Source organism: Manacus candei, unplaced genomic scaffold, assembly GCF_025592945.1.
Source record: "Manacus candei isolate 608988 ecotype Guabito, Panama unplaced genomic scaffold, ASM2559294v1 h1tg000050l, whole genome shotgun sequence".
In the NCBI taxonomy this organism is placed as follows: domain Eukaryota; kingdom Metazoa; phylum Chordata; class Aves; order Passeriformes; family Pipridae; genus Manacus; species Manacus candei.
This window is the reverse complement of record NW_026138098.1, coordinates 2,855,611-2,877,731: the sequence shown is the minus strand read 5'-3', so window position 1 is coordinate 2,877,731 and position 22,121 is coordinate 2,855,611. Positions and strand designations below refer to the sequence as shown.

At 42.2% G+C, this 22,121-nt stretch overlaps 1 protein-coding gene across 11 annotated transcripts in view; it reads right to left on the bottom strand.

Annotated features, from left to right (window-relative positions):
• Positions 1 to 22,121, bottom strand: part of TACC2 (transforming acidic coiled-coil containing protein 2) — a 137,445-nt gene that overhangs the window by 31,351 nt on the left and 83,973 nt on the right. For all 11 annotated transcript variants that reach the window (XM_051800358.1, XM_051800366.1, XM_051800368.1 and 8 more), the window contains 2 exons: positions 11,726 to 11,886; positions 2,539 to 3,859 (listed from right to left, as the gene is read on the bottom strand). In XM_051800358.1, the coding sequence (XP_051656318.1) occupies positions 2,539 to 3,859; positions 11,726 to 11,886 (1,482 nt within the window). The remainder of the gene's footprint in view (positions 1 to 2,538; positions 3,860 to 11,725; positions 11,887 to 22,121) is intronic.

Here is a 22,121-nt window from a genome sequence, read left to right as displayed (position 1 = left end):
TCTTTGCTCAGCATCACCTGAGCAGTATGATCATCTCAAAGCAGCTCAGCACTTGGGCAGATGACCAGAGAGTAATTTGTGTTGAGCCGACATCTCTTCTAAAAACCTCATCATTTCACGCGGAGGTCAGTGCTTAGACTGCTGCAGATTTTTATTCAAGAATAAAAATGGATTGTTTTTATTGATTTAATGTGGGTAAGACGGAGCACATGGCTCAGATTCAAAGTAGTACAAGCTTAGCAATAGCTTAAACTCATGTCTGGCTTTACCTCACATAGGTCTAATCTAGAAATCGCTGCCTTCCACACAAGGAACACATTTTCAAACTGGCCAACAGGATTTGATTTCTGCACCCTTCAATGGTGCTAATAAAAACTCGTGACTTGGCAAAATCACCTATCAATTAGGTGTTAAAAGTCCTGGAATACTACAGTATCATTTCCTAATTCAAACACCCTCGTTTGTGCCCCTTGGAGCAGAAGCATTTTGCACTGTCTTCTCTCCCTGTCCCACCACGGAGTATTGCCAAGGAGGATCCTACATCCCATCTCCCTGTCCAGCCAGGGCTTCTCCTGCACTGGATGCCAAGGAGTCATGCTGAGGGCTTTTTCATGAGGGACCAGAGGGGCAGAGGCAAACAAAGCCACATCTTTCACTGGCACCCCTGAAGAAGCTCCAAGAAGCTTTAGGCTAATTTTCTTCTAGAAAATACCATAGCTGCAGGCTGCACTGTGTATTAATATGCAGAGTCTCTCTTCTTTGTAAAAAAAAAACCTCCTGCAAAAGTAGGTTATGGGGCTGCAGTGAGCAGAGACACAACACAACACAGTGAAAGCAGGGACAAGCAAGGGCTGGGAATTCCTGCAGCCCTCCTGACCCAAGAACTTGTGAGCCCTGTGCTGAGGGAGCTTCTCTGCTCCACCATAAAGACCAGCAGTGAACTTTGTGACTGTAGGACAGGGCATTCTCACGATGGATTTTCCCAAGGATGAATGTGGTTTAGAAAACTCTTTGTAAACTCATTTTGCCCCTAAATTAACATTGGAATTCATTCTAATATTCAAAGTAGATGAGTGAACTCAAGAGGCCCACACCTGGGGTCTGTCAACTCCAGCTACTAAGAGACACAAGGAGACTGTCTGGCTGGAAATATCAAACTTAAGGATCTGTTGATATCAAAATCCCCCTCTTTCCCTCTGCATTTCCCCAGTACAAATCAAATACTTCTTCTTTTGCTGTCAGACTTTTAAGTCTTCTTGATTTGGACCAAATCAGTTTTGACTGCGGCCTTGGAAAATGTGTTATCTTAGAATGGATCTTAATTTCCACCCAAATTCCCACTAAATTTCAGGTAAACCTCAAAAAGAAGCAATGTTAGAAAAAACAGGCTCCTCCCTCAAAAAACCCAACTCAACTATACAGTGACCTAAACCACCCATAACTCATAAATGCCTCTAAAGAGAAAAAAGTTACACAAGCTTCCTCAAATCTGGCAAGGGACATGAGTTAGAAGCCTAGAAGGTAGGAGGCTGCTCAGAAAAAACTGAATAATCTCCATCTCACTCTGTACAGGAGGTCATGTTTTGTACTGTTTCACATTTAACCATGCCATATCTCCTAATAGGCAGGCTTTTAAAATTTTACTCCCATTTTTGTTAGCTAGCTGAAACACTTAAACTATAAAGGAACATGAACTGAGATACTTTCTTATAGATACACAGAGGAGATCGATTTCAGACAAATTGGGATGTAAACTTGGTGATTACCAACTCGGAATAACCATGTCTGAATAGATAAAGCAACAAGTACACAGGCAAGTGAATCAATGCCACCAGCCACTGAGGTTTTTAACCAAATATCTAAACAGAGCAAGATGGAAAATGTATCCTGGGATTTGTCAACTCTGTCTAAAAGCTGGATATTTCCCTAATGTGTAGCAGTTTTGGATATTTAAACCCTTCTATATCACTTTAAGCTCTTTCATTAAAAGGAAAATTTTTTAGTCTTTTGTGTAAAAAAAAATATATTTCAATAATACATTCTTCTGTTTCAGGATCTTTTCTTTTAAATACTGCAAGTCACTGGATAAAACCATCTCCCTGCTGTTTGCAATACAAGATTTGTCACTGTCGTGTTATTTCACATCCCACTCTCAAAAACAATTACTCATAAAATACTCTTTACTAGTGTGAAACTTTGATCATTTTAAACAGCATCGAATTCCCAAGATGAGGTCACAGAAAATTTGGGACAGAACTGATAAAATCACAACTTAATCAGGTTCAAAACTACACCGAGCCTGAAGACTTCAAAAATTCGGTTGCCTAATGTGGTGTGGCAGCCCTGGATTCTCCCTTGTGGTTTGGAAACATCAAACTATTGACAAAACAGGTTGAGGGAGAGCAGGTACAGACCCCCAGTGTGGGTCCAGCTGTGGCTACCAACGCTCAGCTATTCAAATATAACCCATGTGTAACCGTGCTAAGGGGTAGGAGCATGCTGCCTCTACTCTAGAAACATCTCTGCCCTTTAACTTACGTTTTCAGTGGCGTCTTCTTCTTTTTTGCAGGTTTGTTCAGGTTGTCTCCCTCTGTCCCGTTCGTTTCGTTGGCACTGGCTGGTATCTCAAAGGAAGCTGGAGATTTGGAGGGCGAGCTGGCTATCTTAGAAGAAGACTTGAAAGGGTCAATGGAGTCCTCACACATGTCTGGCTCAAAACTGTACGTTTGCTGAGGCAGTTTGGGCGACTCTTGCATTTTTGTACTAGAGGAGAAGGGGTTAAAATTGGGATCATCCCACTTGTCAATGTCAAAAGTGTAAGAGCCTTTTGTGATGGGGATTTCGTTTGGATCAGTGGGGGACTTGGTCGGAGTGGTCGGAGCATTGTCAAGCTTTTCCACGGGTTTTTTAGTCTTTGGCCTCCGTAGTGGCATTTTAGCACCTGGCTTTTTACCTGCCTTTTTGGGAGGGGGAGTGCTCTCCTGCTGGTCTTCACTCACCCCCTTTTCTTCAGAATAGTCAAACTCCAGCCTCACTGCAACGCCTTTGACCGGAGGGTCCTCCTGTCCCCCGGTGTCCGGCGGAGTCACCTCCCCAGCCGCCGGTGCCGTTGTCAGAGGTAGTGTTTTCTTGCTGGCAGGGGGGGAGTTCTGCACTTTGCTGCCTCCGCTGCTAAATGCACTAATCCCTTCAAAATGGTCTGGATCCAAAGAGTCAGATCCTTCAGGCACAGGCAGGGCCTCCTCTCTCTCAGCAGAGATTTTGGAAGGTTCAGTACATTCGGGCTTCACCGAGTCAGCCTTGCCTTCAGATACTCCTTTATCCTCACCCGGGGCACAAGCTGCTTGGCCAAGGTCAGAAGGTTCTTGTGGGGTTTCCTTCACCAGTGGAGCGTCCAGAGGTTTTTTGGCTGACTGCTTCTTTTTTAAGGAAGCTGGTCTGGGATTTTTTGTTCTCTTAAGGGTGCTGGAAGCGCTGCTTGAACCAGTACCGTACACATCTGCTGACGGTGCTAATGTCTCGCTGTTGCCAAGGTAAGATGCTCCATCAAAATCACTGGCTTGCAAGCTGAGAGATCGAGACAACGTGGATTTGGAAACTGGGACTGAATCGGTGGATTTTCTTCGAACATTTGCTTTGGGGTCACGGCTCTTGGGTTCTGCAGAGCTCGGTCCTAAGGCGTGGAGAGAATCAACCAACTCAATGTTATCAAAGTCCAAGTTGTAAGTCCCACTGCTGGCTATGGGCTTGTCCTCGTCGAAGACAGTGGAAAAAGAATGGCAAGGGGGACGGAAAGGGCTTTCTTGGACTGGTTCACTGTGTGACACATCGGTTACGGGTTCAGCTTCTGAACACAATCCTGCGGGAACAAGCACAAAACTCCGTGAACTTTAAACACGCTTTCAGAACTGGGGCTTAGCAAAGTTTTACTATAATCTAATGTAGTAAATGTCCAGCATTTGTTTAGATTACTAAAAGAAAAAGTCATTAAAAACAAACAAACGGTCTAAGCGGCGATTAGAGGACGTACAAACCAAAGTGGCATTTTCAATAAATGAACTAGATTGAGGGAAAAAATACAACTGTTCTGCCCAGAAAAGGATTCAAGGCAGGTTTCACGAAAAGACAAAATATGTATTTTACAATAGCCCCTGAAGCATCTCTTCTAAACTATCATCTAAAGAGATGGATATTACTATAACATGTTATATATTCCAAATACCTGGAAAACTGCACATCAAGCACATTCATCCCATTTTCTGCTATTATAAAGAGTTCACACCATTGTGTCAGAGCTCTTATGCAGTAAATTTGCTGTAAATTGACTGGTGCTTCAGTAATTACATGCTGACCTTAAGTTTTGTTTCCCATATGCTATTTTTACCAATTTTCCCAGAGGAAACTGGTTTCCTCTCCACAATCCATCAATGCTGCTCTTCTGTTTGCCCCAAGCAGTCAAGACACTCTACTCTGACCTCATACTTACAAGTTTATAATGAGAGATGAATCACTGAGAACTTAATGTGAAATAAATTATGGTAAAGACAAAACCCCCCCAGTCAATTAGAGAACTCTACAAATATTTTCAGCTGAAAAATCTTCTTTTAAAAAGATCACTAGATGCTCCCTACAGATTATTTAAAACAGATTTTTCCAAGTGTAGTTCTCACTTGCTGACAAAAAGAAAATTTTGTAGAGGGATTTATATGCTAGAAGTGTTCATCCAGACAGCTTTTCATTGTAATTAAAGATCTTCTTATTGAATGGATTCCTAAAATGATTTATAGAAGTCTCTTCACTCGGGATACAACAACTCTACTGGCAAAGCAGAAAAAGACAAGAGTGCATATCAAAAAAATAGAAAATATATAGGTAGGAAAGGATTAAGATGATGGTCCTTGCTGCCTTCCAGCTCATCAGGTTTATTATTCAAATGATTTACAAATCCTGAATATGATTTGCTCCTGCTGCCATTGTACTGGCACTGATGTGAATGTGACATGGTCACCTCTGTCCATGTGTCTGTGTCCCAGACCTGGGGCATCTCTGTGCAGCTCACAGCTCAAGCTGGGCTAAACCAGCTGCTCAGAGCTCTCACTGAGCACCAATATTTCCTTGTGTTTCCTACTGAAGCAACACAGCATCCTTCATGTTGTCTTTTTTTTTTTTTAATTATGCAATTATAAAGGAAAACAGTCCAACGAAAATGAATGCTTTGCTCGGCCTTAAATGATTTCAGAGACATTTCTACCCTTCTTTTTCATTCCAATCCTGACATGTTTTGCAAAATAACTCCCATTTTGCCCAGCCACGTTCATTAACACTGTTCATAAAAGCAAGCAATTATTACTTTTAGTGAGAAGCTACGACTAGATTAAGAACAGAAAAATAAAATTTCCTTTGTTTCAGAAGGTAATTTCAGAAGAAATTGTATGTCTGCACAGAGACTGCAAGAATTATTATTTATGGGTGTAAAGGATAGAAAGGATTTAAGGGAATTGGACACATTTCCCAAAGCAGTTCCTTAAAGTGGCACCATGTATTTCCAGAGACTGTCAAAGGAATGACAGCTACTCAGTTTCTCTGTCAGACCGTGGAAGTTCACTAAGAGACATCAATTAAAACAGTATTTTAATGTGTTTTTCTGCTAAATGAACGTTAATAATGTGGCAGTACTTCAGGACAGTTTATTTTCCTCCTTAGTCCCCACTGGGTCGGGCTTAGTTTCAGCCTGGCTGAGGCATCATTAATTAGGCTTCGTTTGCCAGCAGAGCTGGTGCTCACTTGACAGACACATCACTTTCTGACACTGATGGGACTCCTGTTAAGGGCACTCAAAGAGTGCCATAAACCTCCAGCATTAGCCTAATCTGTCCATTTTACCCTGAAAGAAGAATGGAAGACACTTTAGGGGAATACATCACAATAAACACTGACACAGCTCTGGGATGTCGGCGGAGTACAAATGTAGGTCAGCATGAAATAAAAGCGGGATCTGAATAAGAAATCATGGGCAGTTATGCACTGTTTTCATTCCAGCCTACGTCAAAGCCCTCAATGGGAATGAGGCCCCTGTTCAAAGCAGTACAAACATGCATTAAAACAAAATAAAATAAAATAAACCACTGCCCTGCAGGACTTGGACTGTAAATAAGAGGCTGAGGTTTGGGAAGCATCACGCAAAGGGAGAGTACAAGGCTTTCCAGCTACTCCGAGCATTCAAATTCGGTGTGCTCCACATAGTGCAGGGCTTTCATCTTCTTTAGTTGCTTATTTCACAACTTCCTCCTAATCAAATCCTTTACTTATAAAGTATGGATTTCTGCAGAGCGTTGCTCGACTCGCCACTGCAGTATTTTTATTGTTTCTTTATGAAACAAGACGTGAAACTGTCTCAGAAAACATGGCTTTTGGCAGAAGTGAAATGCTGCTGTCAGACTCTCCTGGCGCTGCTGGCTCAGTCCCGAATTGCTGGAGGAGAAGATACAAACAGTCCTCATGGCCTTATTACCACAGAAAACATGAAGACTGCTCTTTCCTGACATTAACAGCCCATTCAGAGCAGTGACATTTGTCCTTTTATAACACAAAACTAAGCTAATCAGTGTTACTACAGTATTTCATTAAAATGCAATTTTGTTGCAAAGGAACAAACAACCACACAAGCTATGGAAATTAAGGCAAGACTCGCCCTAGAGAGAGGCCAGCACAAAGTTTTCAATCAGGTTTATTGCCATAAAAAAGAAGGTAAGCTCCCCAAATCCCTCCCATTTCATTTGTTTAAATAGAAGGTCCAAATTCTGCTCCTTCCGCAGGGAAATTTCCCTGATTTCAGAAAAATTTTGACCAGATCAACCATGAAAAACAACCTCAAAACCAAAAACAACCACCAAAAACCCCAGATGTTTTTGTATCCAGGTGATGAGACCTAAACATGAGAGCTACATGGCATGTTTAATGCTTGGCATTTTCACCTGGCACCAGTTATGGCACAACCAAAAGCTGCCAGAAAGTCAAAGAATATTTATCCTGAGTTGGAAGGGACCCACAAAGATCATCAAAGTGCAACTCCTGGCCCTGCACAGGACAGCTCCAAAAATCTCTCACTGTGCCTGAGAGTGTTAATAATAAGATATTTTAAGACTGTGTGCAATAGTAAATAGAACAAATTCTCCTTTTTAGTAAAAAACCCCAAAACAACCCAGAATAAAAAAAATGTTTCTAGTCAACTACAGACATCTTATTTTGGACATTGCAAAATACCAAAATTTTGATGGCACTGCAAATGCTTGTAAAGCTTTAATGTCCCACAAGAACAGTGAGGCAGACACCTACCTCAGTTAACTCAGCCTTCTTTAAACAGGGACCCATAAATGATCTGAACAGCAGCAAATCCCATGCATGTGCCTTGAACTGTTCACTGATGAGGATATCAAACTTTCATTAAACTGCTTTATACTGAATATGAAAGGATAGGAGGCATCTGAAGATTAGATCAGGTTGGGCATCAGGATTTACAGCTTTTTACAGCCTCAGGAAAGAAATGCAGAAACTCAGTAGCAGTAGTTGCTTAAGGAGCTACAGAAGTATCCAGGGAAAGGGGCTTCTTTGCTGAAGTATCTCTAAAACCCCAATAAGCTGAAAATAGGCCTTAACACTGCTGAGCTGCAAACAAAAAGAAGAAGTATTTTGAAAGGCTTAGAAACAAAATTTAGCTGGATCTAAAAAAGTAAATACAGAAGAAATGAAATAATAGTTCTGTTTTCTAGAGAAAAGCAAACAAAGGCAAACCCCTGGAAAATGCACACAGTGTGCACCCACATACTCTGTTATGGGGAAATAACTCAGGAGAAAAGTACACTTTGCCAAGAGCACACAGGAATTGTAGTTACCTAACACCAGAAAATTTGAAACACAGTTTATTTCAAGTTCCTGCTTGTGCTGAGAAGCCTTTGAAGTCAGAAAATCAATTAGGAGCACTTTTAAAAAGGTTCTGTAAAAGTACTTTTGTCATTTACTCTGAGAGAAAATTTCGTATATAAAGTTTCTTTTCAATTTTTCTATGTCAGGCTTCAAAAGGAAAAACACTGAAGAAGAATGTTTTCCACACCAAAAATTCACTTGTTTTTGTCTGGGCCATTAAGTCTCTACTGGAAAGCCTGACCTCAATTTGCCTGGCACCAGAAGGACCCAAATGTAGGTGTCCCATATCCTTATTGTTGGTTTGTAATGCACAGAGGGCTCTCCAGCTCTCACATCTGCCCTGTGAATATAATCTCAATTCATTAATCCATTGGGGAAGGTAGTGAGGGTAGGAGAAGAAACAGCCCTGCCTAGGCAGGAATTCCTGGCCAGCAACATTTGAGAGAAAGGGCTTGGAGGACTTCCTGGTGCTCAGGTGGATGAAACAAAGGACAAGAGGTCACTGCTATTAAAAAGCAGCTGATGAGACAAGCAACAATAATTTAAAATACTACCAAAATAATGATAAAAAATAATAAATGCAACCTCAAACTCTCAAATTCACCTCGAGAGTATAACCCACGTTTCCTACAATTCATTTAGAGGGGAATGGAAGGGCTCACTGGTGACACTTTCTGGGGTTCAGGGATAGTTTCCATACATGCTCTGTTACTCCTCTTCCCCTCCAGACTTGCCCTCAGACTGACTCCCCTCCCCTGCTCTGCTGCTGATGGACAGGAGCCATGCAGCAGGTTTTACCCCACCAGGAGCTGGCACAAACCCAGGGTGAGTTTAGCTATAGTTCCCTTTCATCATATTTATTAAACCAGCATTGAAGTCGGCCTAATTAAAAACTCTCCTCTTGGCTTTCCAGCAGTGGGGTCCAGCTGCTGCGCTAACGATACCGTGCAGCACAACTGCAGCCATCTGCACAAGTAATTATTGTCAGCTATAGATGAAATGATCCTTTAAACACTCACTGTGCTTCCTCCTTCCACCCAAACACACGCTCTGTCACCAACCTCGTGTCCAAGACAAAGCCGTGGGGCTGGTGAAGCAGAAACCCAGCGGGGCAGCGCTGCCTCTCCCTGAGCGTGTACCAGGCTCTCCAGCTGCCCCTATTCCTCACTCCTCCTCTGCTGAAACCTATTTATTTAGCTGTGTGGTACCACCAAGGAACTTCTGCTTCAACTCTGCCCGTAACACCCAAAGAAGGGACTCCCTCCCTCTGTGTGCAGCCACAAGCGTAACTTATGAGGTAAATAAACCACGAGACACTCAAGTGGTTTATAAAGTACAAAATGTTCAGCTTTTCTCATTTCTAAACACCTAAGCTATACTCTTAGTATTGTTCATTCCTTCTAAAGACTTCCAACACAAATGGATGCTTTGTGTTGCCCTCCTACATTTGAATGTTTTCTGCATTACGCATCTTTTTTTCCCCCTCCAATAAATTACCCTGTTGTATAACTGCATTTTGCATAATTTTGGAACACTGAACACAGCTCTGTTACTTTGTGGTAACTTGCCTCTCGTGGTCAATCTGATTTGCAAATGAAATGGTTTCACCTCTGCCATCCAATGGCCTTCAATGCAGTCCACACTGGCTATGAATAGATAAATTCAGTTTCCTATTTACTTCAGAAATATCTGAGAGAAAGGAGGAAGGGGGGGGGGGGCTGGGATGTAAGGAGTCAAGAATCACACGTGCCAGGGAAGCACATGTGTAATCAAGGGCTTGAAGATAATCTACTGCAGTAATTAAAAACACACTCCAATCCTGTTCAGCATATGTGTTCTTTTGTTCTCTCAGCACTTATTTTGTAATCATTACATTACCAAAGATTAGAAAAAGAAAAGAAGATGGAGAATGAGTAACCTTTGCTACAATGAAGAGGGAACTGTAACAGCAGAAAGGGAAAAGTGTCAGGATGCCTCAGTATTTAATTTTTATTTTGTGGAATCAGTCTGTTGAACATCTTTCGAGCTGCTTATAAAACTGCATCATAAATCATGATCTTAAAGAGCATTCCTTAATTAATAACTCCCAGAAATGTTCTAAGTCGTTCAAGACATTTGCAAGACTTATTTGACACTTTCCTGAAGGTTTAAGTCAGAGCTGGACAGCCTTTGTAATACACACACCAGCCTTGGACATTGCTCTGCCCACTGCTAAACATTCCCTTTCCAGAGTGGAAAGGGAAGCTTTAAAACACTGCCTGGCTACGTGAGACAACTGTAGAAGCCCAGAAGATAAGGGGGCTAATGTGCACCAAGGATTGTTGGCAATAACAACCAAAGATTGCTGGTAATAACACACTGTGAGAAAGAACAGGATGTGGCTGGAGAAAGAGCCATAGGGAGTTAGGGCAGCAGCTTTCTGGGACAAACGTCCTTGTTATCTCCTGGAGATAAACACAGCACAGCACAATGAATTCAATAAATTCACAGGAATGAATTCAAGCAGTGGGCATGGACTGTAGAGGGGCATCAAGACCATCAGAGACCACTGAAGTCCTCTGACTCATTTCCAGAAAAGTCCAGAGGAACAGACTGTGCATGGTAACTAATTTGCATAGAAAGCAAGAAACTCATCTCCAGGGCAGGGAAAACTTATCCAGGCAAAGGTCCCCCCACAAAGCCTGGGTGCAATCCTGGACACCCCATCAGCTGGATCAACGCTGGAGCCAGGACTGGGGATCTCTCACTTTCTTACTTTCTTCCTCTGTCTCCCCCTCTTTAACTCTTCTCTCCTTCTTCTCCTTCAACCTATCCCTTTATCCTAAACCCACTGCCACGTTCTTACCCTGGGAGGTCAGGGACTAACGCACCAATTTCCGTGCCAAGTGTGTAATCTGCCAATAAAACTCTGTGAGCTGTTGCAGACTCTCTTCCTTTCGACCAGGAGCATTTACAAACCTCAGGTGCTCCTTTCCTCTTAAGGGTGGGATGCCACGACACCTTTCCAAATGCAATACAAGTGAGCTTTAGTCTGCTGGGAGTAACATTACCTTTATGCAATTTAGCCAGGTGATCAGGATGACTTGACTTTCAGATGGGAAAAAAGATGGCATAATGGGGAATTCAGTCTTAGGCTGTCGAGCTGTCATCTGACAGCCCAAACAAAGCTATTTTGGGCTAATAGCATGCTTTCTACTCACTCATATTCCATTACTCAGGTTGGAGAACAAAGAACACTTTTTTTGGGAAAGCAATTATTTGGTTTTTAAAGACGAGTCTCCCTTTTTAGAGGTTAATTTCCCAGTATGTACCAATTTTATGTGTGTATACTATACATACAGTCATACATCCTCCCATATATAACTCCAATATCAATATTTTTATTGTTCTAATGGGCTTTTTGATCACCTCCTGTTTCAGGTAACAACACATTTGAAAATGACATTTTTTGATTGTCACAGTGAACAGTGCTCACCCAGGTACTACATCTGCATCTCATACCTCCTTTTCCTACTCATCTGATTCTGTAAAGATCCTACAGAAAGAAGCTTGATTCAAAAGGAAAAAAAAGGTTTTTCTAGAAAACTCCTCTTTTCTTTAACATTTGTCAAATGTTATGGACAGATTCTCCAAAACTTTATTCCAGGTGCAACCTCCCAGCATGGAAATTGCCCAGCACACACTAAATAAATATTCCAGAAAACAATTTAACAGCATCAATTCTTTGCTTGTGCTTAGAAGAACACCTCCCTGCAGCTTCACCTCCCTCAGTAACCCGTCCCACTCATTACATCCTTGTTACCTGTGTCTTCTAAGGGCAGCTGGGGTTTTATTTCTTGCTCTGCTGTGTCTGCAACAACCACAGCTGCTGCTGCTTCAGGGGCTGGCTGTGGAGGTGAAGGTGGTGCCTTGACAGGTGTAGTGGACTCCGGGGTCTCAAATGCTTCTTCAGAGTCAGAGCTCCTGGGGAAAATCAAATGAGAGACTGGTGAGCACAGTGAAGATCCCTGTTTGCACGTCAGGCTTGGGAATGCTGGGCTTCCTGAGCTGATGGTACAGACCTCAGCTCTCAGGCTGCCTCTGCATTTCCCAGAGGAGGTTTTGCTGCAAGGTTTACAGAGCAGAGTATCATGGCTATGGTCTACTCCCTGTACAAGTATTTATGTCACTCATGTTACAGAAGTATAAAGGATCTTCTCAAAAGAATTTCACAGCTTAAAAAAAAAAAAAAAAAACCCAAACTGAAAAAATCCCCATCTAAAAACAGCACCAAATTTATGTGTATGCTCTCAAGGGTGAGAGAGCACGCATGGAGACACCTGAGGTGCAGCAAACCCTTGTGCATCCTGTGTTTCCCACAGAATTTCACCGTAGCCCTTTTCAAACAGGCCTTGCTATGCAGGGTAAGACAGCCTGTAAAATGCACGGAGTCCTCATATTATAAATGGTCTTTTTGTAGCACCACGTGCTCCCAGGGACACAAAAACCACAGGGATCACAGTGGGTTGGTGCCAGCACAGCAAGGGAAACAGCAGCACCCAAAACGGAGCCATTCAAATGAAACACAAGCTTGAAAGGCAGCAAGTGTACAAAACTATGAGTAACCAAAACACTAAGTGAAGATCTAAACCATTCAAGGACACACCTGTTACAGGTGTATACCCATAGGAAACTGTCCTTCTAAGTCTGGAAACTATAGGTCTTACTTGTTCTTAAATCAAACTGGGCCCAAAGCTTAAACATTTCTTTTTGAGGCATTTTTTTTGGAGCCAGGAATGCAGTAACAACGGTGTCATAGTCAATAGGCACTGAACGTAACGTTCAATAAGCATTTCTGTTGGTCAGATGCAGTTTTGGACTGCTGGTCTATGATGAAGTGAATTGAACATGGCAATTTCCTGAAGGACAGGACTGATTTGCCTCTTCCCAGTGATTCTGTGTGAGCCTGTAGTCTCCACTGCTCCTCGTGGCTGTTCACACCCCGGCACACCACTGCAAGGGGACAAAATCTGCCATGAAATGAAGAGCCATTTCATCTCCCAAAAGCACCTCTACAAGCCATCCAAAATCAAGGACTCCTCTCATTTTGCTGAGTTAAAAGATAACCTCTGAGCTGCCACATTCTGTCTGGTTTCTGGAGACTTGTGATTATTTTAAGCGGCTCGATGTCAGGAGGGGTACAAGCACAGGATTTGCATTCCATTACATTTGCCTAAATCTATCACAGCATGAAGCTTTCGGAGAGTTGGGGAAGAAAAGACCCCCAGTGTCACCCCTGACAGCTTGAGGGGCACAGCAGACCTGATTCTCCCCAGCTGCCTCAGCAGAATTCCAATGAGAGCTCCCACCTCCTCCCAGGGACATGTCATGGCCTGACACTGACTCTGCCTCGTCACCTCTACTCCTGTGCAAAGTAAAAGGATTTTTGCTAGGTGATAACTCCAGTTGCCTTACTTGGGGGTGTTTAGAGTTTGGGGATTTTTTCTCTTCACAAATTTATGTCACTGCCTGGGGAACTGCTCAAAAAAGTGTGTCTGGCTTTCGGTTATATCTGTTGCTGCAGATATAATCCTGCTCCAAAATACCTTCTTTGTGTCACCTCTTAAACCATACTAATTCATCAGGTCCCAGAACAGTCACATTGAAACACATGGGCTGCATCACTTTAAATCATATCCCTACAAAGATGCACCGTGTTTTTAAGTGCAAAGTATTTTAAGCTTAAGAACAGCTGCAAACAAAGAGCTTCTGTAAACAAAGCTGCACAATAGGTATTCAACAAACAAACGCTTTCTCCTCCTTCCACGGAGCTGGTTCAGGAAACTTTAAAGTTGAAGAATCAAAGATAAACAGAGTCGTGCAATATTTTCCCAGTGTCATAAAAATAAACCTAGGAAGTTATCATCTAAACCAACAAAATGAAAGGTAATTCATCTCTCTCAGGCTTTCACATAGTTCTTCATTGTGCTGCACTTAATTAATGTTTCACTCTCCTCATTTCAAACTCAAAGTCTTGCTTTGTAACACTGAAACAATAACATTTAGACTCCTTTTATCCAAACCATCTGTATAGCACATGTAACATATAGGGTAAATATATATATATATATACATATATATATATATATAAACTGCAATGGACAAAACCCTATTTTCATACTTTACTCGTATTAATAACTGCTTTGTTACACTGGCTTGATGGAGCAGTTCTGTGTCCTTCTTCAGTTACTGCAGAAGAATTGGTGCCTGTGTATCTCCCTTTTAAATGAGCTCCCTTTGTTTACTTGGTCTCTTCCTCAGATGAGGTGGGCATAAGCACTTGAACTAAAGAGAAATATCTGTTCTTTTTTGTTCACTGCATGAGTTTTCACTCTAGAGAACCTGCCAAGTCTGTGGACAAACAGCTGAGGTGCCTGAGCTCCCACACAAAGCTCTGGTTTGCTAATATTTGATAATTCCCAAAAGATTCTGATGCAATACTCCTAATTTTCAGCTATTACAATCAACTGAGAACTGTATTAACCATAACTCAAATGCTGCTGAGTTTGTTATGGGAAGCAATTGTGCTCTCAAAAAAAAAAAAAAAACAAAAGGTATTTAACAAAGAAACACAAAGGGAAGCTCAACACCAGGAAAACCTTCTTTGTCATAGCATGGAATCTGGGTGAGGGCATAAAACCTGGATGCACATAACAGCACTATGCTCCAAAGTCTGTATTACCTGCATCTTGGAAAAACTAGATCTTGGGTTCAGTTTTCCTTAATGATGGATGATCTCTCTTACACAGGCTATTTTTTTTTTAGGACTACAGTCCCATGTTAAAACTGTAAGAAAAGACTTTCCCAGAACAACAGGATTTCCTGTGAAAAGGAAATTACACATTTCAGCCAGTTCAGTTCTTAATGTCTTTTCCCTGAGAAATTCAGGGAATACAGGGGACAAAGAGAAATAATGCTGCTGCAAAGTTCTTGGTGCAAAACAGATTGCCAAACCGTGATACGCCGTGAGAGCCGGCACCAATTCAAAGCTGCACAAGGAGCAGCCACCATGGGTCCAGCTGTGGGCAGGCTCTCACAAAAAAGAGTCTTGTACCATTCAGAATATTATTCTGAAGCTCCAGCCAAGGATGAAGCAGGATGAGATGGGATGCATGGGTTTCAGAGGTGGAGAACTCATTTGCTGGCCTCGGTTCGTAACATTGTGGAGATGGGATGTGCAAGCGCAGAGTCTGAGCCTGCAGGACTAGTTTGAGGGGCAGTGATGAAGTAAGAGCTTCAGGAAGGAATACACATTCCTACATCTCTGTAGCCAGCCTGGGAAACTAGTGGGAGATTGCTTTTATAACATGTCATATCTCTCCAGCTGTATCCTTTGGCTTTTGTATATAACAGGCAAAAAAGATACAGATTGTAGCAGCTACAAAATATTCCTTCAGTCCACCTCTTTCATCTCCCTTCTCCAGGACAGCCAGTAAACAGTAAACATAACACATACAGATGGGGTCCAGCAGCAGGGGAGAACAGAGAAAGGCAAGGATCATACTAGACCAACACAAATCTGGCAACACTGCATCAACCTGTGGAGCCTGAGCTCTCCCACTCTCATCTGGGAAGCCTGAGCCTCTTGCCCAGCCTGTTACATAAATCTCTGGAGGAAATACTGAAGGGAGTCACTAGGGTTGACTTCTCTTCTTCACCTCTGGCTGTGTGGAAATCCAGCCTCATAAGTTACATTACCTTTTTTTTTTTTTTTTTTTGTAATTCACAGGTGCTTATAATTTTAATTCCTCCCTGATTTCAGAATGAAAAACTGCCTTTTTGTCACTGCAGCTGCAAAGCACTCAGGAAGCAGGAACAAGATTTCTTATTCCACTGCCTCTCCTCGCTGTTTGCCCTCATCAGGCACGACAGCCTCTGAAGGGAGGTCATCCCAGTTGCCACCCAGAAACCCAATTCATTAAAAAGTAGTTTGCAACAGAGCTGTGGCCTTGGGCTGTGTTGGGAACCCTGCCATGTGCCTCGGGTTCCTCTAATATTTACACTACAGCAGTATAACCAACACAAGTGTGCTCCCTGGTTTTATTTCACAGCAAAGAAAGAGGGGTCTGATATAAAAAGAAAACTTCAAAGCAGGGCTTTGACGTGAGGGCTGAGGTCAGGAGCATCACTTCCTATGGAGTGGTACAAGCCAGCATAACTGGAACTGGGATGTGCCAAGGGAGGTCCATGGGCTTTTGTGGAGTTCTCTAAAGTCAAACCTATATAGAAATTTATTAAGTGTATAGCCTGCTTCAGAAAAAACCCAAACAAACACGCCTAACTACTTTATGGAGCACTGATCTATTGGTGTGCAATATGAACAGTCTGGACAGGAATGAGGGGGTGATATTATGAATTCTTGAAGCCAGGAGCTGGAGTTGCATTATCAAGAAGTGCTGCCTGTGCTGAGAGTAGGGAAAGGGGGATGGACCAAAGGAGATGCCTTCCCTCAGCCGTGGTTGTGGAATCACAAGTAACAACACGAAGATGGGCTATAGGGGGATCTGCTCCATCAGAGCTATGGTGAACAGCTCTGTTTTTAAACTCATATATTTTCTTTTAAACTTTGCACTTAGAAAAAAGCATGATAAATTTGCCTTATTAGTAGAACGTGCCCCAGATTAATTGAGGTCGCTCGTACCTGTCAGCAATATTAGTGATGCCCAGCCAACACTCCATAAACTCATCCTTCTCATGGGTACCCAATAAAACCTATCAACCAGTTGCTTTGTCTCTATGTACCTTTGTTTTACTGACATGACAACTTCATTCTCATGGTGTATTTGGAAATACAAGAGGAAAAAAGCCAGGTCATTTTATAACACACAGAAAACAACAACAAAACCAAACTGTGCTCCACTGTCACCCAAGAGAGCTTGGAGGGTAATGCAATGAAAGCAAGGACTGCAAAGATTTACTGGAGAGCTGCAGTTTGCAAATTGCCCCCTAATTGTGGTGTGTGTGACATTTTGAAGCGTGCAGAGAAATTCAGGACTCTCCCAGCTGATGAGCAATTCCTCCCTGACCAGTTTTAACTGGCAACAATTCCTACAGTCTTTTCAGTCCTTTCCTTCGATACAGCTGTACTCCCTGAGGGGGAGGAGACAGAAATGGGTATTTTTGCTTTTTTTCCCCCATCTCATCTTTAGATCTGTGTGTTCTTTACAACTGGCTAGAGCTGCAGTTCAAGGGGAAAATATCTGTCCAAGGACATTCATCGCCTCTAGGCCATGTGAAACCACACCAGAGCCATCTGAAGATCTGTTTCCCTGACCCTTAAGAACCAAACAAGAAATCAGAGTGCACAAGGCTCATGCATGTGTTACCAGGGGGACATCACACAGTGCTCAGTTCCTGTATGGAGGTGTCAGCAGGGGTCTGAGGCAAACACAGAGCCCAAAGCCATGGGATGAAGGACCCAAACGAGCAAACATTGCAGTGCTGATGCATAAGCACTATCTAGACCTAAAGGCAACAGATTCCAAAAGATCTGGCCCTCCAAAGCATTTGCAGCTCTTATATCACGAAGTCAAGGTATAAATTTCACATGAGTATTTACTGAACAATTTATCATTCACCATGAGAGAAAACTCAATCAGAAAGAAGAAAAAAACACTACTTCTTACAATCTGCAATTTAGTGCTGAAGATTAATTTTGGCTTTCCTTCTTGTAAATTCCACTGGGAGATGAGTTGGAAATAAAAAGGAGGAATGAGTTCTGTAGTCTCACCTCCATCGATCATTTTCAGAGATGATCCTCATAAAACCTGCATGAATAATTCAGGTGTGGTTTACTGATGAGATCAGAACCAAGGATGCAGAACCAAGGATGAGGTCAATCTGTTTGCCTGTTACTTAAGCAGGCACATTTACTGCAGTGGCAGGAGCCACACAGGCTGATAGATTTGGAAAGACACTCAGTAACTCTAAGGGTTAGAGTTTCTAAAGTCAGAGAGACAAGGCACTTGGAGATGTGCATTAATTTCAGTCAAAGCTCATTCACTGCAAACCATCTGATAAAACCTTTTTAGATCTCCTGGTGCCTTTTTCAGTAGTTAAACTGATTTCCCCATGCAATTCTTAAAAAAACCCTCAAGCCAAATAACAACAAAAAAGAGGTAGAATGTTTCAGCAATACAAAGACCAATCCTACTCTCAGCTCTGGCTCTGAACTGCTGCAAATACATAGAATTATAAAAGAGTTTGGGTTGGAAGGGACCTTTAACCTTCATCTAGTTCAAGGGTCTTGGTCAGTTCACTTCTGCATCCACTCAAGTCTGCCTTATCTACTCAGGTTGGGATCTCTATATAGCACAAACAGCTTCTTACTGTGGATGTATGAAGAGTCCAGAGGGGGAAAAGATTGCTCAGTGCACATTACATTTGAGGGCTTCTTCCTTCTGTTTATGTAAAATTAAATAACTGACAATCTCTTCATAATTCATCCTGTGGTATCACTCATGTTGCAGTTACACAGCTCTAATACGGAGATACATACAATTTTTATCCTTTTTTTTCCCCTTCAGGCTCTTACAAATACATCTCTGGATCATAATTCAAAAATCATCAAGAGAGCCCAAATGGTAACTCATTTCCTGAAGATCAAGTTACCACTTTAGGCCAGCAGCCATTAGCTGACCCAAGGGCCTGCTCACAAGGACCATGAATATTCTACAGCTACAACAAAAGGTCATTTTGTTCATCCCAGCACTAGGTCAGGATAATATCAAAGATGTGTCAACCTTCTACTCTATAATTTTTGTACAGTATTTGCCTACTCAGCTAACATGACATTCCACAATAATTATCTTCTTTTAACATGATGATTGTTAGCTGTGTCACTGCTCACCTACATGCTTTGAATACAAAACATCCCCACAGATTTTAAATTTTAATAATTAATTTTTACAGCAACGCACAGAAAACATGAATGCCACAGTACAGTGAACTGGTTATTTTAGGTATTAAATATTAATATTTGGTGTCTGAATTACTCTACCTATCAAACCTAGCGCCCACAGATCTGTTAAACTCGTGGTTTTAAAAACCAACACAAACACATGGTGAGAGGCATAAACCTCACAAACATTTCCCTTTTCTCTAATAAAAGGCACCCCTGAAATTATAGAGTTTCTCAAAAAATTCAAGAGAACAGATATCTCTGTACCGACTCTGGGGGGTTGGACCCAGATGATCTCCAGAGGTCCCTTCCAACCGCAACCATTTGGTGACTCCGTGAAAATGTTTTGCCCGGAGAAGAGCAAAGCCAGCAACCTCAGCCCAGCCTGCCAGAGGGTGGGTGACACTTCAGGGACCAGGGAAAGCCACCTGCCTTGCTGGTTCTGCCCTCAGGGGGAATGTTCTCAGTGCTGGATCTGATGCCTGTATTCAGTCAGGAGCTGGGGGAGGCACAAACGTGTCATTTACGTGTCACCAGACTCCATTTACAAGGCAGTTCCTTTAGGGACACATTTCTGACCATTAACTATTAATGGACCTCTCATACTCTTGTAAAGCTATTCAGTGACAAGATCACCCATCCTATGATTAAATACATTCACAACAAACCCATGCTGTGAGGGGACTAAACACAAAATGGGTCACAGGAAGATGATGTTGAGAGGGAAACAGATCATCAACCTTTCCTTCTGCTCACATCCTGCTCCTACAGGCACGATTCCTCTGTCCCATTGGAACATCCCTACCAATGTGCACACGCAAGATGAGCATCAAGCCTTGAAAATATAATAAAATCACGTTTGGTACCACCCAAGGTGGCCACAGGAAAAGCAGAGGGTTTTGGTTTCTGAGGGTCTGCTCCAGTGACACGCAAAATGCCCCAGACTGCACCAGAAGTCTGTGGGAATTCACAGCTTTTTAGTGCTGAGTCTGCACTGAGCAAGTGTTACCTTACAGGGAAATTTTGTCTTTTGTCTGCTACCTGGTATGCGTGGCACATGTGCAGAACACGAACCACACGTGCACCAGAAAAGGCAATCACACCTTCTGCTACTCACCTGCACTGCAACACCAGGGCCATATTCTACAGGTCTCTGACTTGCAAAGTCTGATCATCAAAACACAGCCATAACTTCCTCACAGGACTATTTCAGCTTAAACAATAAGGCTGCAGAATAGTTTTAGTCTTACTTTGTAACAGTCACCTCTGTTGAGTCACCAACAGAGACTCGTTTACTTCTACTTTAAAACTGGATGTGAAAAACAGGTACAACTCCAACTTCTTTAACCACAGCAATTTAAAATAATTTTATAGAAGAAATCCATGAATGGGGATGAAGTTAATTTCCTTGGTATCTTCGTTCTTTATCCTGCTATCTTTCTGATGTATTAAAACACTAAATAAAAACAATACTTTAGGACAGAGAGAGAGAGAGCATTTTTTTTTAAAAAAAGGTTTTTGTGGAAGAACACATACAATCAAAGCTGGGAGCTTTAAACAGACATTCTGTTTGGAACACAAAAATAATATTCCACAAAATCATCTGCAGTTCCTCCCTCAGCACAGGCATTCTGCTCAACACTAGAGCAGGATAAATGTCACGTGTTCACTTTATGGCCTGAGCCACAAGGCAGCAGAGAAGCCTCCTTTGCAGTTCTCACTTAAGAATAAAGCTTTTATCAAATAAATCCTGTTCCACTGTAACGACAAAGAGCTACTTTAGTGCACTGCAATTATACCAGAACTCACACTGACGGGGATGTGTGCAGAAAGCAGGGCAGGCACTCCTCTCCAGAGAAGGATTTTATTATTATTTCAGTGTAAATACTCCTGCAAGACTCACAGAAAACACGGCTCCTCAGGAAAATAATCACTGTTGTAACAAAGGTGATACTTCCCGGCCCACAAGTGACGTGTCACAGGAGGCACAAGGTTTAATTTGGGGACACAAGGACTAAGGTCACCCTTGCAGCCAGTCATTCCCCTGCCCTGCCTGTGCTGCTCTGTGCCACAAGCCCCAGGGTGTAACGTCCTCTGCTGCCCCAGAGCATCCCAGACAGCTCAGCTGGAGTGCTAATGATTTACACCAGTGCAAATTTGATGTGAGTGGGTAAATATGGCTCAGTTACACACTGCTGCTGATCTAATGCTACTGGGCAACTTCACAGCCCTTCCAATAACATCTGACTCCCAACGGCAAGTCCTGGGATAACTCAGTGTCTGAGCTGAGAGACAACAATCTGGATTTTCTTTTTTTACACAGGTGAGACAACATAAGTAAAACGCCATGGCTTCCCTTTTTGGATCATCATGTGGGACTTCAGCGATGTAAAATAACCCCTTGTGTGGTATCCAAGCCACACAGGTCAGCTTGGAAATGCGTCTTCTATAGTAGACTGCAAAAAGAAACTCATGAATACCTCAAACATTAATCATTTGCTATAAAAAGGCCAATTTTCCCTCATAGGATGGTTGTACTTAAAGAACAGGATTAGATCCTCAGTGCAGGAGAATTAAAAGGGCATAATCATCTTAAAAATAATGTTGATTTTTGGTTTTTAGCCCATTGTATTATAAGCAATCTCCCTAATATAACTGAAATGGGAAGAAGGAATTCTTTTTTCCTGCTTTTTCTCCTTGTTTATTCAGCAATTTTGAGCGTATTTTGTGCAGAAGCCAAATTCCCACTCCCCCAACAAAAGCCATTTCCTGCTTTCCACACAGCAACCAGAGAGAAATGTCTCAAGCTGTGGGAAACCACATCTGAAGGGAAAAAGACTGCGGGATATAACATGGCACACTTACAGCAGCACTTCAATCTACTTAAATCATTTTTCTAACTGATTAGCAAGAAGTTCCCCATATTGCTTTAAATCATGTTAAATTTTCCCTTTTTATTGCTTTTCTTGAGATCTAGCGTGGTATGTTTTTCAACACTACTGATATACATGAATAATGAAATGATTCCCCATCCTTTCTGCCCAGCCCGCTTTCTCTTTTACTGGCTTCAGCCTGAATAATGAAAATATCTATGCTACAGAAACAGGATTCAGAATTGAAATTGTTTTTATAATCCCTATGCTCTTCTCAGGCAGATGCTTTATTCTCAAGAGGTGCAACAGGAAAAAGCCATTTAATTAAAGGCACTCATCTTCAGACATCACGACTGCAAATATACTAATGTGTCCCTAAATCACCA